The 26,583-nt window shown below is 55.1% G+C and overlaps 1 protein-coding gene across 2 annotated transcripts in view; it reads right to left on the minus strand.

Annotated features, from left to right (window-relative positions):
• Nucleotides 1-6,803: 6,803 nt before the first annotated feature.
• Nucleotides 6,804-26,583, minus strand: part of MLXIP (MLX interacting protein) — a 57,126-nt gene continuing 37,346 nt past the window's right edge. Inside the window, exons 2-17 of one of the 2 annotated variants that reach the window (XM_019648921.1) lie at nucleotides 23,463-23,569; nucleotides 22,643-22,728; nucleotides 21,234-21,323; nucleotides 20,820-20,861; nucleotides 20,289-20,460; nucleotides 19,532-19,621; nucleotides 18,853-18,944; nucleotides 17,237-17,897; nucleotides 16,710-16,831; nucleotides 16,431-16,602; nucleotides 14,813-14,940; nucleotides 14,227-14,328; nucleotides 13,988-14,115; nucleotides 13,706-13,829; nucleotides 12,289-12,418; nucleotides 6,804-11,672 (exon numbers count right to left, since the gene is read on the minus strand). In XM_019648921.1, coding sequence (XP_019504466.1) covers nucleotides 11,551-11,672; nucleotides 12,289-12,418; nucleotides 13,706-13,829; nucleotides 13,988-14,115; nucleotides 14,227-14,328; nucleotides 14,813-14,940; nucleotides 16,431-16,602; nucleotides 16,710-16,831; nucleotides 17,237-17,897; nucleotides 18,853-18,944; nucleotides 19,532-19,621; nucleotides 20,289-20,460; nucleotides 20,820-20,861; nucleotides 21,234-21,323; nucleotides 22,643-22,728; nucleotides 23,463-23,569 — 2,368 coding nt within the window. In that variant the 3' untranslated portion in view covers nucleotides 6,804-11,550. Of the gene's footprint in view, nucleotides 11,673-12,288; nucleotides 12,419-13,705; nucleotides 13,830-13,987; nucleotides 14,116-14,226; nucleotides 14,329-14,812; nucleotides 14,941-16,424; nucleotides 16,603-16,709; nucleotides 16,832-17,236; nucleotides 17,898-18,852; nucleotides 18,945-19,531; nucleotides 19,622-20,288; nucleotides 20,461-20,819; nucleotides 20,862-21,233; nucleotides 21,324-22,642; nucleotides 22,729-23,462; nucleotides 23,570-26,583 lie in introns of both variants that reach the window. The other variant, XM_019648920.1, reaches the window with a different exon arrangement.

Here is a 26,583-nt window from a genome sequence, read left to right on the forward strand (position 1 = left end):
CAAGTTGCTGTCCTTTTGTTCTTCAGTCTAGTTGTGGAGGACGTCGCTTCACTGGCCCATGTTGGTATTATCATTGCGCTCTTCCCGGGTGAGGCAGTCACTCACCGGCCATTGGATGGCCGCTCACGGAGGCTCACAGCGGCTCACGGCAGTTCACACCAGCTGCTGGCCAGCCCCACTGCAGCCTACGCTGTTGTTGGCTACTCATGGCAGCCCAGTTCCAGGTGGAGCTATTGTTCACCATCTTAGCTGTAAAGGGCGCAGCATCACTGGCCCTCATGTGGGATCCAAACCAGGGCCCTGCTGCTCAGAGCTGGCATCCCAAGCCAACTCTTAACCAACATGCCACTCAGCCAGCCCTCAACATTTTTTAAGTTGGGGTGAAATTCACATAACATAAAATTAACCATTTTAAAGTGTACAATTCAGTGGCATTTAGTATGATCACAATGTTGTGTAACCACCACTTCTATTAAGTTCAAAAACGTTGTCATCACCCCAAAAGGACACCCCATCCATACTCATTAAGCAGTCGCTCCTACTCTCCCTCCCCCAGCCCCTGGCAAACCTAGTCTGCTTTGTCTTTATGGATTTGCCTGTTCTGGACATTTCCTATAAATAAGATTATACAATATGTGGCCTTTTGTGTCTGGCTTCTTTCACTCAGCATCATGTTTCTGAGGTTCATCCACATATTACAGCAGGTCGCAGGACTTCATCCCTTTTCCAAAAGAATGTTTTGTAGTTTTCAGGGTAAAAGTCTTACACTTCCTTGATTAAATTTGTTCCGAAGTATTTTATTCTCTTTGAAGCTATTGTACATACAATGGCTTATTGTTAGTGTCCAGAAACACAGCTGATTTTTGTATATTGGTCTTGTGTCCTGTGACCTTGGTGAACTCATTACGACTGTAATGTGTGTGTGTGTGTGTGTGCGCGCGCGCGCGCGCGCACGCGTGTGCGTGTCCCATTCGGTTTTCTATAGATGGCATCATGTCATCTGCACATAGAGGCTATTTTCCCTTCTTCCTTTCCAATCAGAATGCCTTGTATTTCTGTCTTGCCTAACTGTGCTGACTAGAACCTCTAGGACAGTGTTGAACAGAAGTGGTGAGAACAGACGTCCTTGTCGTGTTTGTGTCTGAGGTGGAAAGCATTCAGTCTTCCACCGTTAAATATGTTAGCTGTGGGGTTCTCATCGATGCCCCCATCAGGTTGAGAATATTCCCCTCTACTCCCAGTTTGTTGAATGTTCTTATTATGAAAGGTAAGCCTTAGTTTTCTCTTTTGTAACATAAGGATAACCACCTCTGCCGTACAGTGTCTTTAGGGGACAAAGATGGGATAATGGAAGATGCCCAGCATGGGGCTGGCCCATGTCGCTTGTTATCGCAGGGGTAGGGGCCAGGCTTTACACTCAGACATACCCACGTCTACATTCAAAACGCTCAGGTTTGAACTTGCCGATGGCGCCACTGGGCAAGTTATGTAACTCTCTAACCCTCAACTTCCTTATCTCTGAAGTGGGTTGATAATAGCACCAATTTCATAGGGTTGTTGCATCATTCTGGGCAGGTAGTGGGTTGATATGATTTAAATCACGAGCTTACTAAATAAGTGCCCAGGACATAGAAGCTTTGTGCTATGGTAGATGACTGATAAAATGCGAGGTGATCCCTGTCTGTAAGAAGGGGTGAGGATGTGAATGCAGTATTGATAATTAGCAAGCAGAAGGTGGCATGTGACACAAGTGACAGAAGTGGAGCATTGGTGGTAGTTCAAAGTCCAAAGTGGGGTGGGCCAGGGCAGGCTAGAGAGAGCAGAAAGCACAAGGCCTCCCGGGGAGGGACTGCTGGCCCAGGCGCAGCAGGAAGAAGCCTGGGGCCTGGAGCCTGGGCTGTGTAACGGGGAGTCATGGGGGATGAGGTTAGTGCTGTAATGACTGGCACGCTGAGGACCGGGGGCTTTAGTCTAGATAAGCAGTAAGCTCTGAAGCGCTGGGAGGAGGGCAGGTTTTGAAAAGGGGGTGGGTGTTAGGAAGCTAAATGCTATTTCCTGACCTTTCGAGACCAAAGCTAGGAGAGTTGTTAGGACATAACTCAACTCTGACCTGTACCAGCTGTGTCCACGGCACGGAATGGGACCACAGTCAGCGACATTTCAGAGAAAGAATTCACAGCACAAGATTTGACAAATGAAAAGGGAGTGGGCAGGATGTGGTGGGGAAGCGAGGATCAGAACGACTCCAGGGTATTTATAAGGGGGGGGTGGCCTTTGCGGTGGCATTAATACAATCTGAGAAATTTGAAAGACAATTTGATTTGTTGGGGAAGAGAGATGAAGAAGAGCAAAAGTAGCTAACAGGACAGGGGTTCCCTACACACCAGGCCATGGAATCCCGGCGGGGATGGTGTGCTCATTAGATACATTTTATAGATGAAGACTTTCAGGCCCCAAGAGGCTGTTGCTCAGTTCAAACAGTGTGTCGTAAGTGTCTTTAAAAAGCTCATTGCGGGCCAGCTGAGTGGCGCGATGGTTAAGAACTGGCTTGGGACACCAGAGGGCCCCGGTTCGGATCCCACATATGAGGGCCAGTGACACTGCCCTCCACAGCTAAGATGCTGAACAACAGCTCAACCTGGAGCTGGGCTGCCATGAGTCGCTGGCGATGGCTAGTCTGCAGTCCCCTGTGGCAGTGGGTTGCCATGGGCTACCGTGTGTAGCCAGCAGCCAGTGTGAGCAGCCAGCAGCCGCAGTGAGCGGCCGTCCAGAAGCCGGCGACTGATCTGCCTCGCCCGGGAAGAGCGCAATGATGGTGCCAACTTGGGCCAGTGAAGCAACATCCTCCACAACTAGACTGAAGAACAAAACGACAGCAACTTGTCTGTTCCCCTTCCTCCAATTCCCCAGCACTGTTCCCATCCCCCCAATTCCCCAATAAAAAAATTTTTGAAAAGCTCATTGCAGCTCTTTGGAGATGACGGAGAAGCAGCAAGAAATGAGCCGTGGAGAATAACACAGTCACCCAGGGAGGCGATGGCAGTTTGGATTATTGTGACGGCAGTGGGGGTGGGGAGGAGTGCTGGGTCTGTGATGATCTGGGAGGGAAACACAGACAGGAATTGCTGATAGAGTGTGAAGGTGGGAAGTGAAGGAAAGGTCGGCACCAGGGCAACATCTGAGTTTATGGCTTGAGCCATTGGGTGGACGGCAATGCCACGTATCAGGCTGTATTTGGGGATGGATGAGTTTGGGGCAGGGGAGGTTGAAAGTTAAAGAAAGGCTGGTTAGAAGTAGAGAAATTCGAGAGAAACTTGTGAGTGGCGAGGAATGAGTCAATTGGAAAAAGGGGAAACTTCAAGAGACAGACGAGATAAGAGAGAAGAAAAAGCCCCAATGGGGAGATAGGGCCACACGGAGGTGTTAGCTTTGTAAACGTTTCTGCCTGTGGAAGGAGCTCTCTCTGGGGGTTTTGCCCCTCTTTGCTTGGCTAACTCTGCTTGTCCTGCTGGCCCCTGGCTCAGGTGTCACCTACCCACGGGGACAGCCCAGAACCCCTGCCAGCACTGGCTCCTGCCAATCCTGTATGATCTCATGCACCCCGTGCTCACCCCATCACTCACAGATTTTGTTATTTCTCCAGTACAGTCCCTGTTGTGTTGCCTGAGCCAACTTCAAATTCAGCCTTTGGCACGTGGTTCTTGATCACAGACTGGAGGAAAGAGGGGGAAACTGGGTTAACTCATGGCCGGTGTTGGGGGAGGCGATGCAGTATGTATATCTCAGTGGAAGTCACTCAGTTAAGTGACAGGTGGGCTGGGACGCGGGGGCCATCACAGGCTGGCATCTGGGCTGCTAGCTCCTGCATCAGGCCCCACCCCCGCCGCAGATCTGTAATGGAACCCACCGGCCCTGTTGGGTCACTTCCCCCAGGAGTGAAAAATCAGTCAGACTAGATGGAGAGATTAGACTGTTTGCTGTACCATACCCATTAAGGCAGGAAAGGAGACGCTTATCTTAAAAGCTTTTCCCCTCTTTAAACAAAACGGGTTTTCTAGCTAATAATTCAGTGAAACAGAAAATCTGATCAATCAGAACTCTCCATTCCCCCGGTTTCTCATTAACTGTGACTCTATAGCTTCCGCACAGCCTTCGGAAGCCTAAGGGATCAACGTGGCAGGCATGTGTGTGATTCTGGAAATGGTCGTTAAAAACACACTTGCTGTTAGCAGATGAGATCTGCACGGTGTCTGGGGCTGGCTCCATAGTAATGGGGGGCAGTGGGGAGGTACACACAGAATGGAACTGGCCCTGAACTGGTCACCGTCAGAGCGGGCGAGGGGTGCACTGGGGCTCATTACATGGTGCTCTCTGCTTCTGTGCCTGCTGGAGGTTTTCTGAAGTAAAAAGCTAAAAGCACACTTCTTGAGATTTAGGACAAGCTCCTAAATCTCACTGCCCTCCATGAGGCTAAATTCAGATTTTGACACCGAAACCAGAGCCACTAGAGAAGAAAAGCTGGGCTCCACAGAATCAAGTCCACATCCGGGACGAAATGCTTTTAAATGCCATTTAGGGAGAATTCTTATCATACCTAAACCTAATTACTAAACTGCAACCTAAATTACTAAAGTGGACTTTTTATATTAAATCTGTCATCGCAGAAGTCAACCTTTAAACCTTGTTCAGCCTATGTTAGGTTGACATCTGCATACGCCAGTCGCCCCCATCCCCCCCCCCCGAAGTCTTACTAGGGTTCCCACACTCTCCATCTCTCTGACGAGGATGTGAGGAAGGGCGGCTGGGCTGGAGAATGGCACGGGGCTGGGGGCTCATGCTGTAGGTTACCTGGGCATCTGCTGCGTGTGAGTTGAGTAGGGGCACAGCAGTGACCACGGGGCCGCAAACCCTGTCCTGACACGCCTCGGAACCTGGAGAAGCTAGACAATGACAAGCACGGTTGGTGCCCTGAGGAAACAGGTGCTCTGAGACCTGACTTCGTGTGTGCGCTCACCTGAGTGCGTTCACCTGCGTGCGCTCACCTGCATGCGCTCACCTGCGTGGGCACGAGTGCATGTACCCGTGCGCTGGGGGGAGGGACATTAGGGCTGGTTTCCTAGGTTAAGGATTAAGACCGGAAGAAGAAATAGGAGCTAGCCAGGAAAAGGAGTGGAGGTGGGAAAGGCTTGGGCAGAGAGGCTTCTGGAACAACCTGAAGAGGGAAGCACAACATGATTATTTTCAAAGAACTGTGAAGAGCAAAAACATCTGGAAACATGATAGGGCCAACCAGGGGCGGGCTGGGGGTGGGGGTGGGGGGAGATGCTGTAGGGGGCAGCCTCGCTCTGGAAAGCCCTTGAAGAACTGAGGAGTGACATGGCTAGACTCGGACTTTTTCAAGCTCACGCTACCGTAAGCTAAGACTATACGACAGAGTGGGCTGGCGGACACCATTGCGGGAACTGGTTGAGAAACGATGGCGACGTGGGCATGTGTAATGGCAGGGGGGTGGAGAAAACTGGGTGATTATCTTTGGAAAAAATTAGAAGACAAACTTGACAAGGCTTGGTGTTGGGGGAGGTGAAGGAGGGGAGGGGAGGACATCAAGGGTAACCCTCAGATTTGGTGCATGGAGAGGCCACTTAGAAGATAAAAATGACCATTTAGCCTTCTCGCATTGCCTAGCGACCTTGGGAACGACTCGGATTCTTCCCCTATGAAATGGGACGAACCACACCACCAACCTGAGAGCTGTCCCCAGGCGTGTGCCTCCCTGCGGTGGCTCCACGCCTGACAGTGTGCTGGCCTCGCTCCCTCTGGACACTCTGCCCCGCCCCTCCCAGCCTGTCCAGACTCTACCTTTTTCTCCAGATGATGCCCAAGCACCTTTTGAGGTTCCACACGTAACATGGCGCTGGGCTCGAGAAATTATAAAGAACAGATGCCTGTTGCTTAGCTCAAAGATATCAAGCTCCTTCTAGCCCAAAGGAGTTCTTGGACCACTCACCTCTTTCTCCGGCCCCCAGCTCTCAATGCCCCAAAACTTGTCCTGTGTCATGAACTTTGTTCTTGGGGGAGGCATGGGGATTTGATCAGACAAGAGCCTGTGTAGCCACCCCCTGCCCTTTAGTAAAGAGATCTAGGTCTGGGCAGTTGTTGGGTGACAGCCAGCAGCTCCGCAGAGGGGCCAGCAGCCTGTGAGGATCACATGGCTCATCCTGTCGAGTCACCGAGCCCAGGCACGAAGAGCCAGGTGGGGGAGGTGGGGGTTCAGGAAGATGGTATGTAACACAGAAAAGCTTCCAGATTAGTGATCATCAAAATCTTCTCAATACAACACAGGTCAACTTTCCAGCATCTTCCATCTATGCTATTGGGTCAACGGGTTAGCAAACTACAGCCTCCTGGGGCCATCACAACCAGAACTCTTTTAGCCCCAGGGCCAGCCATACGGACGATAACCTCCACTTTCATACGTGCCATGCTTCATGGGTCACAGAGCACCGTGACACACGTGCTTTTGTGAACTCACAGCCACCCTGGAAAGTGTGCAGGGCAGGGGCTGTATGCCCACCTCGCAGGTGTGGAAACAGGCAGTTTGTACAAGCACCACTCAACTGTGCCCCTGGCAAAGCCCTGCAGCACCAACTCTGGAGAGAGAATGGGCAGACCTGTCACACTGGTGTGTAACGGGTCCTTTCAGCACAGGCTGCTTTCGGAGGACCTGTCTTCCTGGACACACCTCCAGAACCCCCTCCTGCCGTGGGCCTCTCTCCTCCCGCAACGCCTTCTCTGGGGTTGAGCCACACCCCCAGGTTAGAAGGAGCAAGCTTTGTCCTCATCTCCTGTCATCTCCTCCACAGCCTAACAGGGTAGCACTGACCACCACACACCACACAGGCTTTTCCAAAAAATACGGATTTTTATTGTCTTGGATGCAAATATAGTTTTCAAACAGCATTGTAGTGTTGAATACAGCTGGTGGAGGTGTGCTTCTCGACAGCGGAGCAGAAAAGGCCGTGTTCTGGGCGACGCAGGCCTGAGGGAGCCTCCGATGGACAAGGCTCTTCCTGGATTGTTTTTCAGATACTAAGGGGTCCCTGTCTCCTAAGGGGACCTGACAATCACCAAAGCTCACTGCAGAGAAAAACGGGTCATTTACATAACAGACCGAGACCTGGAAGAGAATGTGGTGTTTCGGCCGTGCTGTTACCACATAAGCAAATAATACGGTTTCTTTTCACAGGCTGCGTGGAAAAATTCAGATACGGAAGCAGCAGGCGCTGTGCGGGAAAGGCGCGTTCCAGCTCCCTTGCGAGAACGCGGCCTGGGAGTCATGGCTCCCAGGGCCGAGCCCTTCATACCTTTTAACTGCAGGATGTAAACGCTACGGAAATGTATAAACTTCAGTTTCTCCCAACCCTCCACAACCCCAACTCTTGAGAGCAGCACGTCTCTGTTCAGAAACCCAGCAGAGAATCCTTCACATCAGCGATGCCCAGGGTTGACTGTGAAACCAAAAGCTCGACTGGGAGACGGAGGTGAATTTTGCTACATAATTGGAAAGGAATTTCACAAGAGAGAAAATTCCATTAAGTAAACACACACACACAGGCTCACACACACAGGCTTGGGCAAGCACACGGGTACATGCACACAGAGCAAGGTCAACATTCAACATGAAAAATTCCCTTTTCTTTCTCAAGCTGATTTTCGCAAGCCCCCGGGGCGGAGGCAGGAAAGCCACGTCCTCAGGAGGGAAAGAAAGCCGGGCAGCTGACCAGTGTGGAGGACGGGGGTGAGGCGGGGGCGGGGGGGTCGTAAGGCTTCTCTCCCTGTTCCCCGAGCCCCTCCGACCACAGGCCTGCTGGGCAGACCAAGGCCAAGGCAGCCACTGATCGGCACAAACATGTGTTGAGCTTCCAAGCTCTGTGCCCTCCAGCCTCGCTCTCTTGTCCCCTAACCCGTGTGCAGGTGTGGGGAAAATCCTCTTTACTACACGAGGAGGCATCAGGGTGCTGGGCCAAAGCAGGGCCTGCCGCTGCCCGGGCATTGCAGGGGCTCCACGTGCCACCATAGGACTCTCCCCACTCCCTTCCCTGCCAGGCCTCAGCCAAGGACACGCTTTGCAAAGTTAAGTCCTTGCAGGCGGTGGGCGGGTTTCACCTCTGGCAAAGCGCTAATAGGAAGCAGGGTGTCTCTAGGGAATGGCAGAAAGCGCCCCAACTTACACCCTGAGGGGGCCTCAGGCAGTGGACAGGCCACCGAGGAACCAGGTGACCACTGGAGGGGAAGGGACTGCTGAGGGGTGATGAGGCACGGTTCCAAGCCTATCTGCAGCCAGTGACATAAAAGAACCAAACTGAGGCAGGGTCAAACAGCGCGGGGCCTGGTCCTGAGAGTCTGCTGGCCACGGCTGACAGGCCCAAAGGACAGTCCAGCCCCACTCTAACGAGTGAAAACTTGTCATCTGGAGACAACAACGAGCCTGCTAGGTGGGAAGCCAGCCAGGACTGCATGTGGAGGCGGGAGTGTGTGACCCCTCCAGGTGGTGGGTCTGCCAGGATCAGGCAACGTCACTCACCACCGCACCCCTTCACCTGGGGCGGGACAAAGGGGTTCGGCACCACCCTGGGGTCCTGTGTCCCCTAAGAACCTAAGTTTATATTTCTATCAGCCACAGCAGAAAAACCTTCAGGCCTGATCTCTAGAAAGGAGAAGAGGGGTCAGGTCACAAGAACAGGAAGTAGAGAAAGCTGGGTACCCGACGACACACGGGCAACCGCTGACCACCCCTCCCACACGGCCGAGCTGGGGTTGCCACTGCCCAGCGCCACTGCCTCCTCCTCGACAACACCCAGTACTAACTTCTGCCATGGGGACTGCTCCCAAGGCTGTGGATCTGCCACCTTCTGAGGGGGTGACAGTTGGTGTGTAACCCACCGGAGACGAGAGGGACAGGTCTTTCAATTTCCAGAAAGCCCCGCGGTGGCACCGGCTCTGTCCCCACTCATTGTGAAACAGCAAGCAGCAGCGTGAAGGCAGCTGATGGCACAGAGAGATTTCACAGAAACGCTTGCAGGGTTTGCGCCAGAGCATCTTTTTCTCTTTTCGGGTTGGTTTTTCTTATCCCCCAAAGCGTCAGCATTTTAGCTTCTTTTATGGGTGTAGGAACAGGAGCAGGGGTGACAATGAGTGTAAACAAATCACAGCGCCACGGTCAGCGTCCGCTGGAGGCCGCTGGCAGAGTGGCCTCGGTATCCCAGGCCCCGGCTGGGGACTCCAGGGTGGAGTTCGAGGCTAAGCCCTTGTGTCTGGCAGGTTCGTCAGGCAAGATTCCGCAAGAAAACGTCAGGACAAGAAACAATTACTTTGCAGTAAGAGGGACAACAGCTCTGTGGCCCTCCAGGCATGGTAATGGCAAGCACCAAGAGAAATGGATTTAAGTAAATGTCTCAAACAAAAACATGCATCTAGTTACCAGTCAGCTGGGACACACAGACAGACACACACGCACCCTTCAAAGTCACACACAACCTAACAGCCTTAAATATCGAACAAAACAGAATCATGAACATTAATTTAGCAAAAGGGAGAGAGGGAAGGAGAGGTAGGCCAAAGAGGCCAATTTTATATCCCCTGGAGTTTTTAAAAAAGGACTCCCAGCAAGGGGTGGGTGGGGGGAAAGCTATTGATTTAGGAGAGGTTTAGGCTGGGCCAAGCCACCTACATACGCGGTTTATAAAGGCACAGGATCTGGGGCCGGGGCCGGCGCCCACGACCCTCCACAAGCTCTCACAGCTGGGAACGTTTCACGTTTTCCTTTTTCCCTTTGACTCTAGTGGGGCTGACCACGGTGGTAGTCCCCTTTTGAAGGGGACTTCATGTTCACCCTGGGGGCAAAGGTGGAGTCCCTTACCACATCCCAGTGGAAATTAAGAGCCAGCCCAGCCTCGTCTTGTGCTCACCTCTCAGGACAGGGATCCGGGAGGCCTGTAAACACATTCTCTGGGGAGGCTGAGGGGGGCCGCGACACAGCTCTCATATGGGGTCAAAGCATGGACCAGGCTGCAGGCGACTGGTCAGTGACCTGCGGCAGAGATGGTGGCACGGCCGGCACTGGGAGAGAACCCCCATCCACCCTCCATCACCCACGGCTGAAGCAGGGCTGGCCTCCGAACGGATCGGAACTTCAGGAGGTAGCGGTGGTTCCCCCCTCACATGGCTCGTGAGCCCCCTCAAAGTTCACCCAAGACTCTTGGCCTGCCCAGCACTGCTTGTCCCGTCTCCATCTCTGGCAGGGAAGATAGGGGACAGCCAGCTGGCCCTCTGAACTTCACAGCAGGATGATAAAAGCACATTCTTTCAAGGAGGTACCCCTGGCCGGGCTTCCTGAGTGTTGGTTTGTCTTTCCACCTGCAGCTACTCCTGAAGATACGCCGAGGATGGGGCCTGGATCCCCTCGGGCCATGCCTTCCCCCGACCCTCCCCACTACGATTCCCACACTCGGAAACAGCCTGCTGCCCCCCAGATGTCCTCCACCTTCACCGGCCCCGAGGGTCATGCTCCACTGTCTGATCTGAGCAACGCTGAGACACAGCAGAGGCTGCCTGTCAACATTCATTTCCTTCCTCCAAACACAGGACAGGACAGCCTGTGGGTGTGCAGACGTCTTTGGTCCGAGAACTATGATGGTTTGGGGCTCCCGGGTGAACAACGGCAGCACCGTGGAGTCTGGCCTTTCAAATGCTGCGCCCTCAGGGCTGTGCATGTCCCTTAGACACTGCTGGCTCCTCCGAGGCTGAGCTTGGAAGCAGGTGGAGAGCAAGGGTGGAAGTGCCACGCTGTGAGCTGATGCCCGGTGAGGCCCTGGGCCGAGTCCCCATCATAATTTTCAAGTCACACCAAGGGGACCTAAATCTAACAGATGAGGACACCGCCCCGGAGGGTTTTCCAGCCAGAGCGGCAGCTTTGCATTGTTTGTGCTTTCCTTCTCGCCCCGTGTGCATTCACGGCCTCTGCTTTTGCACACGTGGGTTCTGACCATGCGTAAGCCTGAGCACTTGTCCAAGTCCATCTACAAGGTCAGAGTCTGGGGAGGAAGAAAGATGCCTCCCAACTCCCCGCGGGCGGGCCGGAGCAGCACAACTGCCCAGGATGCGACAGACAGGAACCAGGAAGGGACCCTTCGGTTTTCTAACTCCAGGAGCAGTGTCGCCTCCTGGTGCCCCGCCTACTCCCCATGCTGGTGCCAGGGGTCCCCAGGCCACCAGCAGACCAAGACTGGGCTGCCCCAAGGGCAGGGGAGGTTGTGACTGAGGTCGCTGAGTGAGAGTTTACAGCAAGGGGTCCCCAGACGGGCTACTGCTGTTGGCAGGACTGACCCTGCTTCAGACCTGAGTGCGGTGCCCCAGCGGCCCAGTGGGCCTGCGGAGTCGGAGCGAGGCCCTGGGGCTCTGAGTCAGGAGAGGCGTGGGGCGCGGCCACTTGTCCACGGGCAGCGAAGGATCCCCAGGGCATCTCGTGCGGCCACATGCCCACTGATGCTGCTAAGACTCCCCCGATCTCTTGCCAATCCTGGTGACGGCCTCTGCAGCCTGCTCTGGCAGCCGGGATGGGTCTGTGAGGATGGAGGTGCTGGTGCTCAGATGCCGCAGGGTGTTCAGCACCGCTGGAAGATAGGAGGGAACGTTAGCCTGAGGGCACAGCACAGGTGCAGCTTCCAGCCTACAGTGAACAGCACACGCGGTCTCACACAACCGCCGTGGTGGTTCTCGTACTCGCCAAGACGGGAGGCACTGAGCTCGACCCAAGGATGAGCCCCAGAAAGGCTCTGTGCCGATGGGGCGCTCACACCACCGCCTGTAGGATAACACCCCAAATCCTACTTCTATCCTGCATAGGTGGGAATGCTAAGCTCTTCCCGCTTATCCGCCACTGTGAACGCTACGCCTCCATAACCTCAATCGCAGGCATAGCTTTGTTAGTTATTATAAGCACCAAACAAGAAAACCCATCTGAAGGCACAGAGACAGGCCTGGTGAACAGTAAGTACTCAATAAATGTGGGCTGGATCTGATCAAACGGACACACACAGAGATGGTAGGAAGGTACGGACAGGTGCTGGGAGGCCTGCTCTCCGACCTGCAGCGGGCCTTGCTGGCTCAGGGCCCCTGCATGGCACCATCCGCAGGCCCCAGGGACGGGGTTTTCTGCAGCGAAGGGCCCTGAGCATGAAGGATGACAGCCTCAGCCCCAGCACCCCGTGCGGCCGCCCGCCCACTCACTTGGCCTGAGGATGGGCAGGGAGCAGTGCTGGTCCAGCCAGGACAGCACCGTCCGGTGCAGTTCTTCCAGGCTGCTGGTGGACACCATCCCCTTGAAGGACTCAAACAGCGGCTTGATGATGACACTGAACTGCATGGCAAGTGAGTTAAAGAAAAAGAAAGCGAGGAGGCGGGCCTGCGAGCAGCTTCCCTGGGGACTGGCAAGCAGCTGTGCACAGACGGTGAGGAGAGGGCCCTGGACTAGGGAGGCGGCCCTTACACTGGCCTACAGCGGCTCTACCTGACTATGCCTGACCACTGAGCAGGCCAGAGGCAGGGACAGGGATGTCTCTTTGGTCTGGAATGCATCCTGGTGCAGCAGCGGAAGCCGCAGAGCAGCAGGTAGAAGCCATCTGTATGGAGATGACTTTGTCTTTCGCATCACACACCAGCCTGCAGCTCTAACCCCGCGCAGGCCCCCCACATCACCTCCGGCAGCTGCTCAGTAGAGGCACGAGGTCCACCTCTCTGTGCCCTGAGCCGGGCAGTGTCCCCAGGCCCCCTGCCTCAGCCTGGTGGTGGAGAATGTGCCACCTGACCAGGGGTCCCGCTTCATCCCAGCTGCCACTCGCCAGGGTTAAGAGATCAGGGCCAGAGCTCAGCATCAGAACAGCAAAGCAGGGAGCCAGAGGGGTGCCACCCTCTTCTTTTCAGAACCACCCACTCGAGTGCACAAGTGCCACCTGCCCTGTCAGGGCTGCTGGGGCGGTTCTGTCCTTTAGCATGACCGGCTCCTCTGTCTGTCAGACCCAAGGCCGGGTGGCAGCCCACCCACCACGTCTGCTCTGAGGCAGAGTGGTGGCTAGGTGGGGAGTGACAAGGCAGGAGCCATTCCCCGCCAGGGCCCTGGTGCCATCAGAAGGCCAGGTGAGGGAGGCCTTGGCCCCAGAGGCAAGGCCCAGCACCTCATGGCGGCCTTCAAGGTCTGCGGCACAGACTCAGCCTGGGGGGAACTGGTTTCAGTCCGGGCTCTGCCACTTGGCCTGTAAGCCTCCGTTTCCCCTCGGTCACAGGGGTGGTGTTGACCCTCCTGACTGCTGGCTACCAGGGCGTGTTAGACTAGATCCCACCTCCTCTCCACACTATCGCTTCTGCGAGTGGCTCTGGCATTATCTTTATTTCTCAAGGGACTAGACAGCAACGCTGGCCTCTTCCGCCTCCCCAGGAAGCCCCGAGCCTGGGCGGTCACCAATGACAGTCTCACTCCACATGTGGGCCTGGCCAGACCTCCTGTCTTGATGCAGAAGCTAGCACTGCCTGTCTCGATGAACTCAACGACAACCACTTAAGAGAATCTTTCTGAAGGAACTAGAGTGTGGATGTCTGCTGGTTCGGTGTGCTGGTTTTGGGGTGGGGGGCAAAGAAAACCAAAAGATACAATCCAGAACTTCCAATTCTGCAGGGTCCGGCTCTTCACATATTCGTCAAACATGTCGGTCATGTGATCAAACTGGCGCCGGGTGACGGGGACTCCTGTGGCAGGGAGCAGCTGCTGGCAGGAGCTGAAATGACAGGAAGTCAGAGGAAGCTTGGAGACCCTGGGGGCCGGAACGGGCAGGGCCAGCCTGCTGTCGGGTCACCACAGGCCCGAGGAGGGCTGGGAAGGGGAAGATGACAAAAAGCAAAGTGCTGCCGCCAAGGGCGTCCATCAGTGCCTCACATGATGGTGGCATTCAGCTCCTCGATCTCGTCCCGCAGCCTCCGCGCCTCCTCCTGCACTTGGCTGCGTTCCTGCTGCAGCTTGGTGATGTGCTCCACCGTCTTCTGCAGCGTGATGGCGTGGCTGGTCTGCGGGCAGGCAGGCGTCAGCGCACAGCCACGCGCCTGCAGTCCGCCCGATGGCAGGGAGCACTCGGCCGGCTGGCCTGTCCCCCGGATCCCATGCCCCCGGCGGCTCACCAGCTTGGAGTTGTTGGAGATCAAACTGTTCAGGGTATCAAAACCCATCTTGATGTTGAAGCGCCTCTTCTGCTCGGCTGAAATGTGCTTCATCTGCCGGTTCTGTTGGGGAAGCGACCCGTCACGGCGGACCTGGGGCTGCATCCCCTCCCTCCCAACCTGCTGCTGCCTGCTGGGGACAGAGCTATGTGGCAGGAGGGGTGACAGGAAGCTGGAGGGCAAGGCCCTGCAACTACTGGCAAGAAGAACGCTGCTGACTCGGCACTTCCCAGCCACCCGCAAGCCTCTCCTCTGCTGTCCCAGTTCTTGCAGCTGCCGCTTCCTCCCACGTTACAGGACTCCATGTTCCTTTCACAGGCCGGGGAGTGGGTTGGGGTGGGAGGAGCGTGCTTAGGCTCCAGAAGACAGCAGCAGGCACCCGTGCTTCCAGTGCTAACCCAGCCCGCGGCAACACCGGCCGAGTGTCCAGTGTCCTTTCCAGTGTCCTTAGTAAGGGACGCAGCTGTCCCAAAGGTCCCCTGATAGTCTCCTCCTCCTTGCCTCCCCACCCTTCCTAGAGAACCAAGACCTGAGAGACATGTGATACCTTTAAAGCAGCCACATTTTTGGGGTCTGCAGAGTATTTCCCTGAGCAGTTGTTCTGAGGAGACTGAGGACTGGGGCTCTGTTCTGACGCACATGGAGAGGCCTGCCCTGAGTTTGGGCCGTCTCGACCTGAGAAGAACAGAGACCCTTCTTAGGGACAGCGCTGGAGAGGCAGGCCTGGCGAGGCTGCTCTAGCCTCAGCCTCACCCATGAAGGGAAACCCCAGCAAGTCCCAAGACCTGTAAACCCATCGTGAATCTCCCATAGTGGCTTCAGAGCAAAACCCAGAGAAATCCTTGCCAACCTCCGAAGGGGTTTCTGTCAGGCCTGGGGGAGGCCCGACGTGGGCTAGCCAAATGTGGAGCAGAATGCAGCCTGAGCTCTGCCAGTCACAGGTCTCGGAGGACGTGGGAGTTTTGAGAGGAGGTCTGATGGCCTCCTACAAAGCCACCTGGAGGCAAAAGTCTCCACAGTGCCTATAAGGTTCTTACCTGGTGTTCTACGTTTGCTCTTTAAACTCTACAGATATGTTTTCTTGTCTTTTTTCAATCTTACCCATCCCCCAGACTTCAATAAAAACCCTCTGTTACCCAGGGAGAGCGTGACGGGGAGACCCCGTGACCTTGGTGGCCACGCTGCGGATCTCTCACCACGATCTCTCAGGGGACATCTCCCAGGAAGACACCTCTGAAGCCCCTCAGCCCTACTGTACACGATGCCTCAAGTTCATTTCCTCTACTGGATTACTCCCTCTCTCAAGTGCCCAGCACAGCTCTCACTTCCTGTGTCCTGAGCCTCAATGGACGAGGTGATGTCTCCAAAGCCCTTCCGTATGTGACTTTAGGGGACTGTCACATTACTAGTCTGCATCTTTCTTTCCAGCCTGGAGGTCTTTATTCTTCAAAAGCTGTCCTTGGACAGGTCCCTCTGTCTGATCCCTGTAAGCAGAGACCTTCCTTCTCACGTCTGCCCGAGGCAGACGGAACACAGCTCTTGGCAGACTCCAGGAGCAGCCATGCTCACAGGACACTGGCTCGCCTTCCTGAGAGGAAGTTAAGCCCCAGCGGCATAACTTTGGGCAAATCATTTACCCCTGACCTCCTAGCTCCTAGGTGGTCAGGCATCGCTGGGCAAGGTCAGTACTACCCTGACTGACTCCCTAACCAAAGGCCCCCACGTGGAAACGAGCTGACAGATGCGCAGGGCTGACAAACTGTAAGGGCTGACCACGCTGACATGGGGACAGAGCTGGGTGGCTTCTGTGGCTAATGTTTTCTAGGCATTATCCACAAGGACTCCCCGGTTCCTTTTCTCCTTTCCTGGATCAGGCTGGCAGCTCAGAGCCAGGCCTTTCTGAAGGAGGTTACCACTGGTGTCTCCCCGAGTTTCTAGCTGCCGACACTGCAGCATGCCTGCTCCTTTTCCCCTGCTGTGGTCTGTCCGCCCGAGCTGAGCTTTTTCCTAGCCGGGGTTATCGGCAGGCTTCTGTCACCTCACTGCATGCCCACAAGGCCAGGCGCAGTCCTGAGGCACCCATGGACGGCCTCCCCAACCCAGGAGGAGCCCGCCCACTCCCCTTACGAAGCCCTACTGTCCCCCGAGTGAGCACTCACTGGCACCTGCAGAGACCTGGGGACTGCCCCCGGGCACCGGGGCCTGCTCGCCCTTCACCAGGGACTCCGGCACTGTGCTTGGAGAGAAGAGCCGGGAGACGGGCGTGGGCTGACTGCTCGTGGCGTGGCCGAGGTCTGTCACCAGGATGCCACTGTGGAACTCCGCAACTCCAGGAGCCTGGGGTGACACAGGAGACAGAGGTCACCCTGACTAGTCATGTCAGGGGAGGGCTGCCCAAGAGCAGGGCCCACGCGGGGGTTATGATGCTGAGGTCCGTCCCTCACCCTGGCGATGGCAGCAGGCGTCAGGACCACGTTGGACTGGGACACGGTAGAGGCCAACATCCCTTCTGTCTTCAGAGGGCCCGTCATAATCACTGCTTGTGCTTGTCCTGAAAATGCGGCAGCTGGAACAAGGACAAAGGTGAGGGTGGGGGGCCTGCTCCTGGTGCTGAACCCCAAGCTGTAAGGGCCCCCAGGAAACACATGCGACCCCTTGGCTGCCATGGAGACAGCTTCCCTCGCCACAGGGCATGGAAAGACAAAGCCACCAGGGCACCTGGCATTTTTTATAACTTCTCCTTGAAGGGGATAGGTTACACATCCAGGAAAGAGATGATGGGGACCAAGTGTTTCCAAACTGAGTTGAGACTAACTTTAAAAGAACAACATAGCACAGAAAATAGACTAGGTCGCACACATGTAGTATTTCATAACTTTTTTTACATCTCAATGTGTGTCACGAGTTTGTAAGCCTTGGGGACAGGGGAAAACCCAGAGGAGGGGTGGGTCACACGCCCTCCCTGACTCACCTGGGGCGATGCAAGCATTCTTCAGTACCAAGGACACAGGCTCTGGTTTAGGAGCAGGCACTATCTTGTGGGGCTGCTTGGGCCTCCCTCCAGTCAAGGATACAGGTTTAGGGTGCATAAAAGTTAAACGGGGTTGGGGAGGCCCCACAGCTGGTGGCCGGGTAACTGGAGACAGTGTCAGTCCACAGGGGGAGGGGGAGGCTGAGGGGGTGGGATGGCGGGTGGTGATGACAAGGCCCTGGCTCTGGCTGAAGGTGGTGGCAGAGGCATCGTGCGTGAGGGTGGCAGAGGCTGTGTGGGTGATGACAACGGGCGGCTTGCTGACTCCAGCAAACTTCTGTGGCTGCAGGAAGGTGGGTGGAGTCGGGGGGTTCAGGGTAGTGGCAGGAGGGGAGACTAATGGCACAGCCGGGGAAGCTGGCGCCGGGGTGGGACTGGGCGAGAGCATGGGCATGGTGAAGACGGGCAGGAACGGCTGTGGGACACTCAGGGGCGGTGCTGAGGGACCGAAGTCTGCGGGCTGGATAAAGGGGTCCCCGGGCCGGGCGGCGTGTTCACAGTCCGGCCTGTCTGTGGGGTCCAGGGCAGCGGCTGCAGGGGACGCAATGAGGCTGTCAGGAAGGCTCACGGTGGGGAGGGCAGTGGCTGGCAGGGTGTTCTCCTGAGAAGGGGAGAGAAGGAAGTGAGGAACAAACGCTGTGGCCACACAACTCGTCAATTTCTAGTGCGACACACCACAAAGCCCGACATTGTCTGCCAGGCACCTCAGATGAAGCCCTGGGCAGAAAGGACAAATGCGACTGCCCCGTCCCATGACAGCTAATCTGGGGAAATGGATCTGTGTCTGCCCAGGTGTCGGCAGGCGTCTTGTTTCCAGTAGGAACTAAGTGATAACGCTGGGCTCAGACAAAGCGACTGTCTGCACACAGCTGGCTCTCGGCCTGGGAATATCTTATTTCTGGAGTCCAGCAGGGGTCCCCCGAAAGTCCCTGCCATCTTCTGTTACAGAGCAGAAGCAGCCTGGATAGCAGCTGCTCATGGGGTTCCCTCAGGACAGTTTCATGTATCAACTTCTAGAAAGGTCACCTCTTCCTAAAAGGGAAACGCTTTAAGGAATCAATTGTTCAGATCTTAGTCTCTGTAGAAGAACTTCTTCCTGGAGCCAGATGGAAGGAGATGGGGCCAGGTAACTGGTGTCTAACTGGACACGGGCGCCAGCCTGAGAGCCCTGTCAGGGCAAAGGGCCCTGCCTGACTCAGTCCTACAACCCCAGCTTGTGTTGACTGCTGAGTAAAAAGTACAAGGAATACACAGAACTTTTTCTTAGCGGTCCACGTTTTTGTTTGGTGTCTTGCTAAGCCCGTCTTAACCGCTCAGAGCTGAGCTCGCTGCATACACGTCATTTGGAGCCTTTGGCAGGAGCGTGAGACAGTCTCCCACCATGATCATGGATATATAGGGTGCTTTCAAGGACGGCTAGAGTAATTCCGTGTGTTTGGCACTAGATCTAGCAACCCCAGCACTTTGCGTGTGACTGCGCGGTCATCTCATTAGCCTCGCCCTGGCTGCAGAGGCTTGATGACCAGCCCCATGTCCCTCCCCCCAGCTCCCTCTACCTGAGCAGGTGGGCTGTTGGAATCTGGTGCAGGTACTGAGACAGGTGCAGGCAGCATGGACCCAAAAATGGAGCGGCTGGAAGAGAAGAGGTCTGAAAGACAATATCAGGGGCTTTTGAGCTATGTGTGTCCATCACTTCCCTGAACTAAGGTGCAGACAAACCAGGCACTGAACCCCACCTAACCCAGAGGAATAATGGCGAAAGGGTGTTCTTCCCACAGGTCACGCTGCAGGAAGAGGCCCTCTGATTGGGACCGCACATGCTGGCAACTACGATGGCTCTGAAATGCTCCCAGGCCTGGCATTTCACCTGCTCTTACAGTGGCGGGAGCTCAAGGACCAGTTCTAACTGCTGGAAACTGCTGGGAGGTGGCCGTGTCCTCAGCGCCCTCTGCTGTCTAGAGGGAGAACAGCTTACAGCCGTGGCCAAACCAGAGGCTCCGAGACACGTCTCAGAGACAATGAGAATAGCCATTTCCTTAAGTTAGAGTTATGCCAGAGAAACTTCCCAGGCCTTGTAGCTACAACCAAAAAAGGAAGTAGCTCTGGAAAAATTCTAAGTCCTCCCCACATGCCCTGCCCATTCTAACAGTGCCCTCTGTGAAAGGGAGGCACCAGTCCACCGTCCTGGGCAAAGGGGGTGCCGGTAGCCAGGCTCTCTCTGCTCCATGTCCTCACCCTGGAAAGGTTCAAAAGTGTCCATGAAGTCCAGGTTGGGCTGCAAAGGAATCAGCCCCGGCTGAATCATGTCCGCATTTCCCAGATGTGCTGTAAGAGTCAGAGAAGAGACGGAGGCCTCACTTTGCCTTCTCAGACAAAGTCGCAAGGCCTGCAACGGATCTTCCTGGCCCTGCTCACATTCTAGATTCTTCCAAGGAGGAATGTAGGCAGCTGGCAGGGACTCTGACTGTCTTGTGGGTTCATGGCCATTCTCTACCCTCAGAAGGGAGGAAAAATGTGTTTGCAAGAAAGGTAAATGAGTATTAGGAATGGACACTCCCAGGGAGCCGTGAACAGCTCTGCAGAGATTCCCCCACCGACCCCGTCTAATTTTAGTCTGTGGACTCTTCCCTGAGGGGTTCACCAGACCACTGAATGCTGCCAGGTGAAGGTCATGCCCAGGAATGCTTCTGACTTTAGAGTGAGTCACAGGCCCTGACACTTGGCCTAGGCACACATCTTCCGCCAAGGGGACAGAATCAGAGATGTGAAATCAGTTCAGCACAGCCGCTGCTGTGCTCTCCCAGAGGTACCACAGGCAGTCCCCACCCAGTCAGCGCATGTGGCCCTCAGATGTCAGTGAGGCTAGCCAATTCTCCTCCTTACTGCCTGCCCTAAACAAATGACGCACAGCAGCTCAGAGATGGCCCAGAACGGGGCTGGCAGAGAAGGGAACCAGCTGCGCATTCCAGGTCAAGGATCTGGGGTGGGTTACCTATTTCCCGTGGGTTGGGCCAGGCCACCGGCTGGTGTGAGGAGAGCGTGGAGAAGAGAGTGTCACTGAATTCTGACATGAGCATGTCTGTGTCCAGCAGTGGGTCCTCCTCCATGGGGACTGGGGTCTTCCATCCATCCCCGTGTTTGTGCCAATAAAGCATGTCATCATCCTACCACCAATAGAGGGCGAGGGAAAAAGCGAAGGGGCGACAGTGGACTCAGTTCCCGGCCTGTCACGTGGGGACACATGTTCCCCTATCCTACAGAGCTGCAGGGGCTGCTGTACAGTAGATGAGGTGAGTGGTGGAGGAATGTGGGGACCCCCCTAGAAGAGAGAACTGCCCGGTTTCCTTAGCCTTTTGTGTCCCTCATGTGGGAAGGAGATAGCCTCTCCTCAAGCCGCAGGGAGAGCCTGTGTCCCCACCACCTTCTGCTGCAAGGCTAACTGTCGGGCCACCTAAGTCAATGCTGCTTCTTGTCAAAAGGGGGGCTGCTCCCCTGAGGGTCCTCACAATCCCAGCTCACTCACCTGAGCCAGGCTGGAGAGGTCCTCATCCTTGTGCTGCTGTAACTGTGGAGAAAAGCAGGGACAGGGTGGTCACCAGGGGCCCCGGGAGGGGATGAGACCTGCAGCCTGTCCTCCCTAAAAGTGCATGAACTGCGGAAGCATCTCGGCCTCTTCTGTCTGGGACGCGGGCAGGGAAAGGGGTCCTGCCCCCTGCCGTCCCCAGGCCGATGGGGGCACAGAGGAGATTCCCAGCCAGTGTTAGTGGGACACGCAGCCCCGCCCACAGCTAGAGAAGCTGCAAGCACAAACAGAGCGACCAGGCTGCCATGGAGCCACAGACTCAGGGCCAGTGCTCTCAACACAGACGAGGTCCCCTCCCGTCTCTATGGGGGCTCCCCAAACATGATCTTTTTGGAGACCAAGCCAGATGGATACCCTTTTCTTGAAGTAGGTTCTCCACTTATGATACTCCCGGATCACGATCTCAATGCGGCTTTTCCAGTACTTCCCTTCCGTGGTGATGGCCTGTGAAGAGGGGAGCAGGTCAGGGTGAATAGATGGTGTCTTGGGTGATGAGCAGAAGTCACCGTGAACACAGAAGCGTCTGACTCTGGGCTGGAAGTCAGCCTGGAGAACCCCACCCTGTGCCTACAACTTCGTTCATAAAGCGTCTCCCTCTTCTGGGCTACAGGCGGCCTCTGACTGAAGATGTGCTTTCACCTCATGACCTACGATAACCAAGGGGGACTCTGGCGGCATGGCCCCGAGGGTCTGGACGGACTGCTTGGGCAGCGGAGAGGAAGCCAGCCGTCCCGGCGCTAAGGGGCCCCACACAGACCCAGGGGGAGCAGCACGGGCCCGTTTCCAGTAGCCTCCGCTGCATTTTCAAAGGTAAAGACGAGTGGCTGGAGCTTCAGGTGGAAAGTGACTTCCACGAGTACCTAGTTCAACCTTCCCTTACGGGGGGCATGCGTCCCTGCCACCAGAGCCTTGAAGAGTTCTGGTGACAAGGAAGTCACAACTGCCTCAGTCAGAAAGCGCCCCTCACTTTCAGAACCCTGTCCTATCAAGGTCCCACATCATTTCACCTGAAAACACTTTCTTGTGTGTCTCTGACAGTGAAGAATCTTCACTGTGAATAATGCATTATAATGACCAGACCTGACGAAATTATATTCCTTAATGTCTAGTACCAGACCATGCCCGACCACTTAACACTGTCTTGCATTAGGTTGCTTTCCAATTCCTTCCCCACCCCCTTTTCATCATAGCAGTAAGACCTGCTTGGACAAAAGCAAAACAATGCAGGAGCGTGTAAAGGAAAGAAGGGCCTCCGCTCCTCCTCGCATGACCCCCACTCCCCAGAGGAATCCACCAGGAAGAGACTTCTGAATAAAGGTACTAAGATACTGCGGTGCGGCTTCCACTTTTTTTCATTTACTATTCCTTCAACATCCTTCCCTCCCTGTGTATAAAGATCTCGAGCTCATTCTTTAATTGTTGGCGATGTCTGCCGCGTAAGGAGCCCAAATCCCTCACTTTTAGCTCCAGGGAAACATCGCTGTCACAGGAAAGGGAGGGTAAGTCCCGCCTGGAGGGTCCCTCAGCCCCTGGGTCAGCCCACTCCCAGCAGGGGGAGCCTCTGCGGGGTGTCAGAGGCCACGGTTCCCAACATCCTGGTGGCTTCCCGAGGTCACAGCAGCTGACAGGACAACGAAGCCCCATACCCTGCCCTGTGGTCGCCCCCTGTGGAAGCCCACCCTCACTCCCAGCCCTCTGTGAGTCGTCTCCTTCCGAGTGACGGCGCGTTCCTTTCCCAGCCACCCATGTCACGGGCCAAGTACCTCTGGCCGGCGATGCTCATCTACTTCAACGGAGCCGTCCAGTGGGGTGACAAAGTGGCACACAGGATTTTGGCGCTTCTCCAGGTCTGGGTGGAGAGGGGATAAGATGTCATCACTGCGACAGGACCCCTGAAGGAGCCCCACCCCTCTGTCCACACCCCTCCCCTCAGAGGGGACCCTCCCACCTGTTCTTTCCTTTTCCTTCCCTTGGAAAGTGAGATGTCAGAGAAATAAAGGGGTCCCAGTTAAAGGGAAAGGATCGGTCAGTAAGACGTGGGTAAGAAAGGGGGTCCGGCCCATTGAGAGAAACGCCAGCCTAACAAGGGTGGCCCAAGCACGCCGATGGCCTGCAGAAGTCACCAGGCCCACCAACCGCAAGCCAGCTGGAGGCAGGAGAGGCTGGGACCTGCGCCTTCTCTGACCTGCTGAAAATTGGAGCTGCTCCGACTCTTCAGATGTCACCCCTCTGCTATACCTTCCAGGCTCCCCTGAAAAGAACCGGCCCCTCCCGCCACCTCTGCCTTTACGACACTAGGCCCAAGCGGGTTGTAACAGTGGGCGCAATGTTGTGAGCAACGGGCTGACACATGTGTCTCCTGCAGACGACAGGCACCTTCACGACACGGACCCCCTGGATGGCCCCCCCATGCCTGGCGGCCGAGCAGGGTCCAGTCACCAGGACTTGGCTTGGGTGTCCTATCTCTGCACACTGCCCTGGAGAGGCTGCTTTAAGGGGCCCGGGGTGCCATGGCCTCCAGGTGGAAGAACCTGGGGGGCAGCCCTGACAAGGCCCTGGGACCCCAGCTCAGGCCCCACTTACACTGCATGTACCAGGCCCGCCAGATGGCATTGTTGAGACGGATCTTGTCTCTCCACTGGAGCTTCAGGCCCTTAAAATTCTTCCACTTTGGAGACACCAACTTCCCACTGAAAGGCAAGAAGAGGGGAAACTCAGCAGTCCCTCTGAAAACGAAATGAAATTAAAAAGTGCCACCAGATTCACCCCAGACCCTGGAACTCCGGATTAATCCATCATAAGCCACAGGATAGGACCTGATGAATATACAAGTCACTTTGGGATTTCTCCAGCGATATGGAGTAGGAGGGGCTGGAGGAGGGACTGGTGGCGATGGTGGCAGGTGTGCAGGAAACAGGACGGATCATGGGCTGTTAACAGGTGAGAGTACACAGGGTTCATTATCCTATTCTGTCTACTTCTGCACGTCTTTACATTTTTCCATAATTAAAAGTTAAGAAGAAATCTGTTGATTTTGCAATATAAGAGGTTCAAATCATACTGTACATCTTAAATGCACACAATGTCACATGTCAATTATACCTCAACGAAGCTGGAAAAACAGAAAGAAATCTGTTGACCACTGAATGAAAGCCAAGTTCTTTTAACCTGGTCTCAGCTCACCTCCTTTGCCACCAGTCCCCAGGAAGCACTTACAGTCTAGGTACCCAAACGTCCCACTGGCCTTAGAACCTGCAGGGCCCTGTCCTACCCCAGGCCTCAGCACACGCGGTCCTCACTCCTTCTAGAGCTCCCTGCGCCCTGGCCACCTGCTCATCCTTCAACACTGCTCAGACACCATGTCCTCCGAGCCGGCGCTGGGCTCTCCCAGGATGCTGCCGATTCCTTCAGGGTTCCCTGAGCATTGCTCAAACCTCGAAGACAGCCCTCAGCCACAGCCCACACAGCACCGTCTGTACCCACACCTCCCTCCACTGGACTCGGCTTCCCACAGAGGGCCCTTTAGGCGTCACTCCCTAAGCACTTAGCAAGAAGTTGGCACACAGCAGGGGTTCATGTAATAATTCTTCGTTAAGCAGTTCAAGAGCCCTTGCAAAGCAAGCTAACAGCAAGCAAAGGACGCTCCCTGGTGGCAGAGCCTTCTCAGGTTAGTTTCCCAAGGGCTGTGCCAGGGGCCACCTCCGAGCAGCTGGCAGAGGGTTTCCCTTTTCCAGACTGCTTGAGATGGGCAAGGCATTATTTTTGGTCCATACCAAAGCAGGTTCTCGGGGTCCTCCTGACCACAGGTCACAGCACTGCCCTTTCTCCAAACCCACTCAGAAAGCTCACGTGACGAGCAGAGATGTGCCAACAGTCACAACAGCTGAGATCTTCAATGACAGTGCCCAAACAGTCAACCTTACCCGAACCTGCAAACCTGGGCCGTTACAAAGCTAAAGGTCTGGCTGAGCACCTGGCAAAACCTCATGGTTACCCCCACCCGACCCAGCACCAAGCCTGGCTGGGAATCACAGAATCACACCGGCCAGAAGGTGTGACCCCACCCCCACCCCCCATGAAAACATCATAGCACATCGTCTCAGAATCGGAGGGACAGACAGACAGCGGCAGCCTCAAAGGGTTAGGGGCTTCACACCAGTCACATACTTTCTTCCTCCCCAGCTCTCTAGTTAGGTACTTCTAACCCAGCCCCACACTGCTCAGATTTCCCCCAAGTTCAACAGCCCATAGCCAGTGTTTTAGAGCCTCTGTTTCATAATCAAGTCCTAACTAGGAACTTTATGGTCACTTAACTTTCCTGGCACACATGTCCTAGGTAAGATCAGAATTAATAACATCGCCTCCAGAGTGTTTTAAAAAGGATTAAATGTGTACACACACACACACACACACACACACACACACACACACACAGACACACACACAATGGGTGAACCCTAAAGCAAAATATAAATGTAAGATATTAATAACCACCTCAATGATTTAAATTATTACCGAAAGGCCTGATTTTTAACACTTCCTGACTTGAAAAGTCCTCTTTTGCGCATGCCCCTGTTGTCATGTGGCTCTTCCTCCTCTCCAGGAGGAAAAAGGTGACGCCCTTGCACCCACTCTCAATACCACAGAACCAAGACCTGGGCAAAAGTCCGCCCTGAATTCCATGTATCTGCAGAACCATTTGCTTCTCATTAACTCCTCTGACGGGTATTAAGCACCTACTCTGTGTCGTGATGTGCTGAGAACTAGGAAAGGGACGGCCAAGGCAGTTGAGGTCCCCTGCCCTCTGGAGCACACACGTTGCTAAGGCACGAGTCCTGCCGGTGTGCTGAGTGTCGTGAAGAGCAGAAGGCTGTGGGAGCACACAGTCGGCATAACGGACCAGCCTGAGCAGTCAGGAGGGCTTTCTGGAGGAGGTGGCATCTAAGCTAAGGCCTAGGAGATAAGGAAGCTTTAGCTAACCCAAGAAAAGGGGGAGAGGCCGTTCCTTCTGCCTGGAATGCAACGGCCGGGAGGTGAGCAAGATGGCCCTTGTCCAGGCAGTGGAGAACACACAGTATGGCCAGAGCCTGGAGGGTGGGAGAGGTGGGGGGTTGGGGGCTGCTTCTAGACCAGACTGGAGAGCCGAGTACATACCACAGCATATTAGGCCCCACGATCTGGCAAAACCAACCCTTGTTCTCTTCCAAGAACCTGGTGTCTAGCCAGGCAGGTGGTTCCAGGAAAAAACAAAACAGAAAACTGTCCCTGCCTCTTTATTTCCTTAAGGGGGAAAAAGAACCTCAAACTTTTCTATAATTGAAAGCTTCCTCACATGGAAGCCCAGGATTCATAGGCCACTCTCTCTGCTGTGAGTCCTGACCCATATTTGCTACCAGCAGAGGTGGCTGTAGAGGACAAAAGCAGAAGGGACAGAACAGGAAGTGAGGGCTCCTGGGACGAGGCACCTTTGAGGCCTTGCAGTGTTTGGTTAAGAACTAACCACTGGGGGACTGGCCAAGTGGCTCAGTTGGTTAAGAGTTTGCTTAAGAGCACGACCTCTGAGCAACAGGGTTGCTGGTTCGATTCCCACATGGGCCAGTGACGCTGCACCCGAGCTGAACTGCTGCTGAGCTGCCAACAGGTGGCAGGATGGCTCAGCTGGTGAGAGCACGTGCTCCTAACAAGATTGCCTGTTCGATGGTGG

Source organism: Hipposideros armiger, unplaced genomic scaffold (genome assembly GCF_001890085.2).
Source record: "Hipposideros armiger isolate ML-2016 unplaced genomic scaffold, ASM189008v1 scaffold_128, whole genome shotgun sequence".
NCBI lineage: Eukaryota > Metazoa > Chordata > Mammalia > Chiroptera > Hipposideridae > Hipposideros > Hipposideros armiger.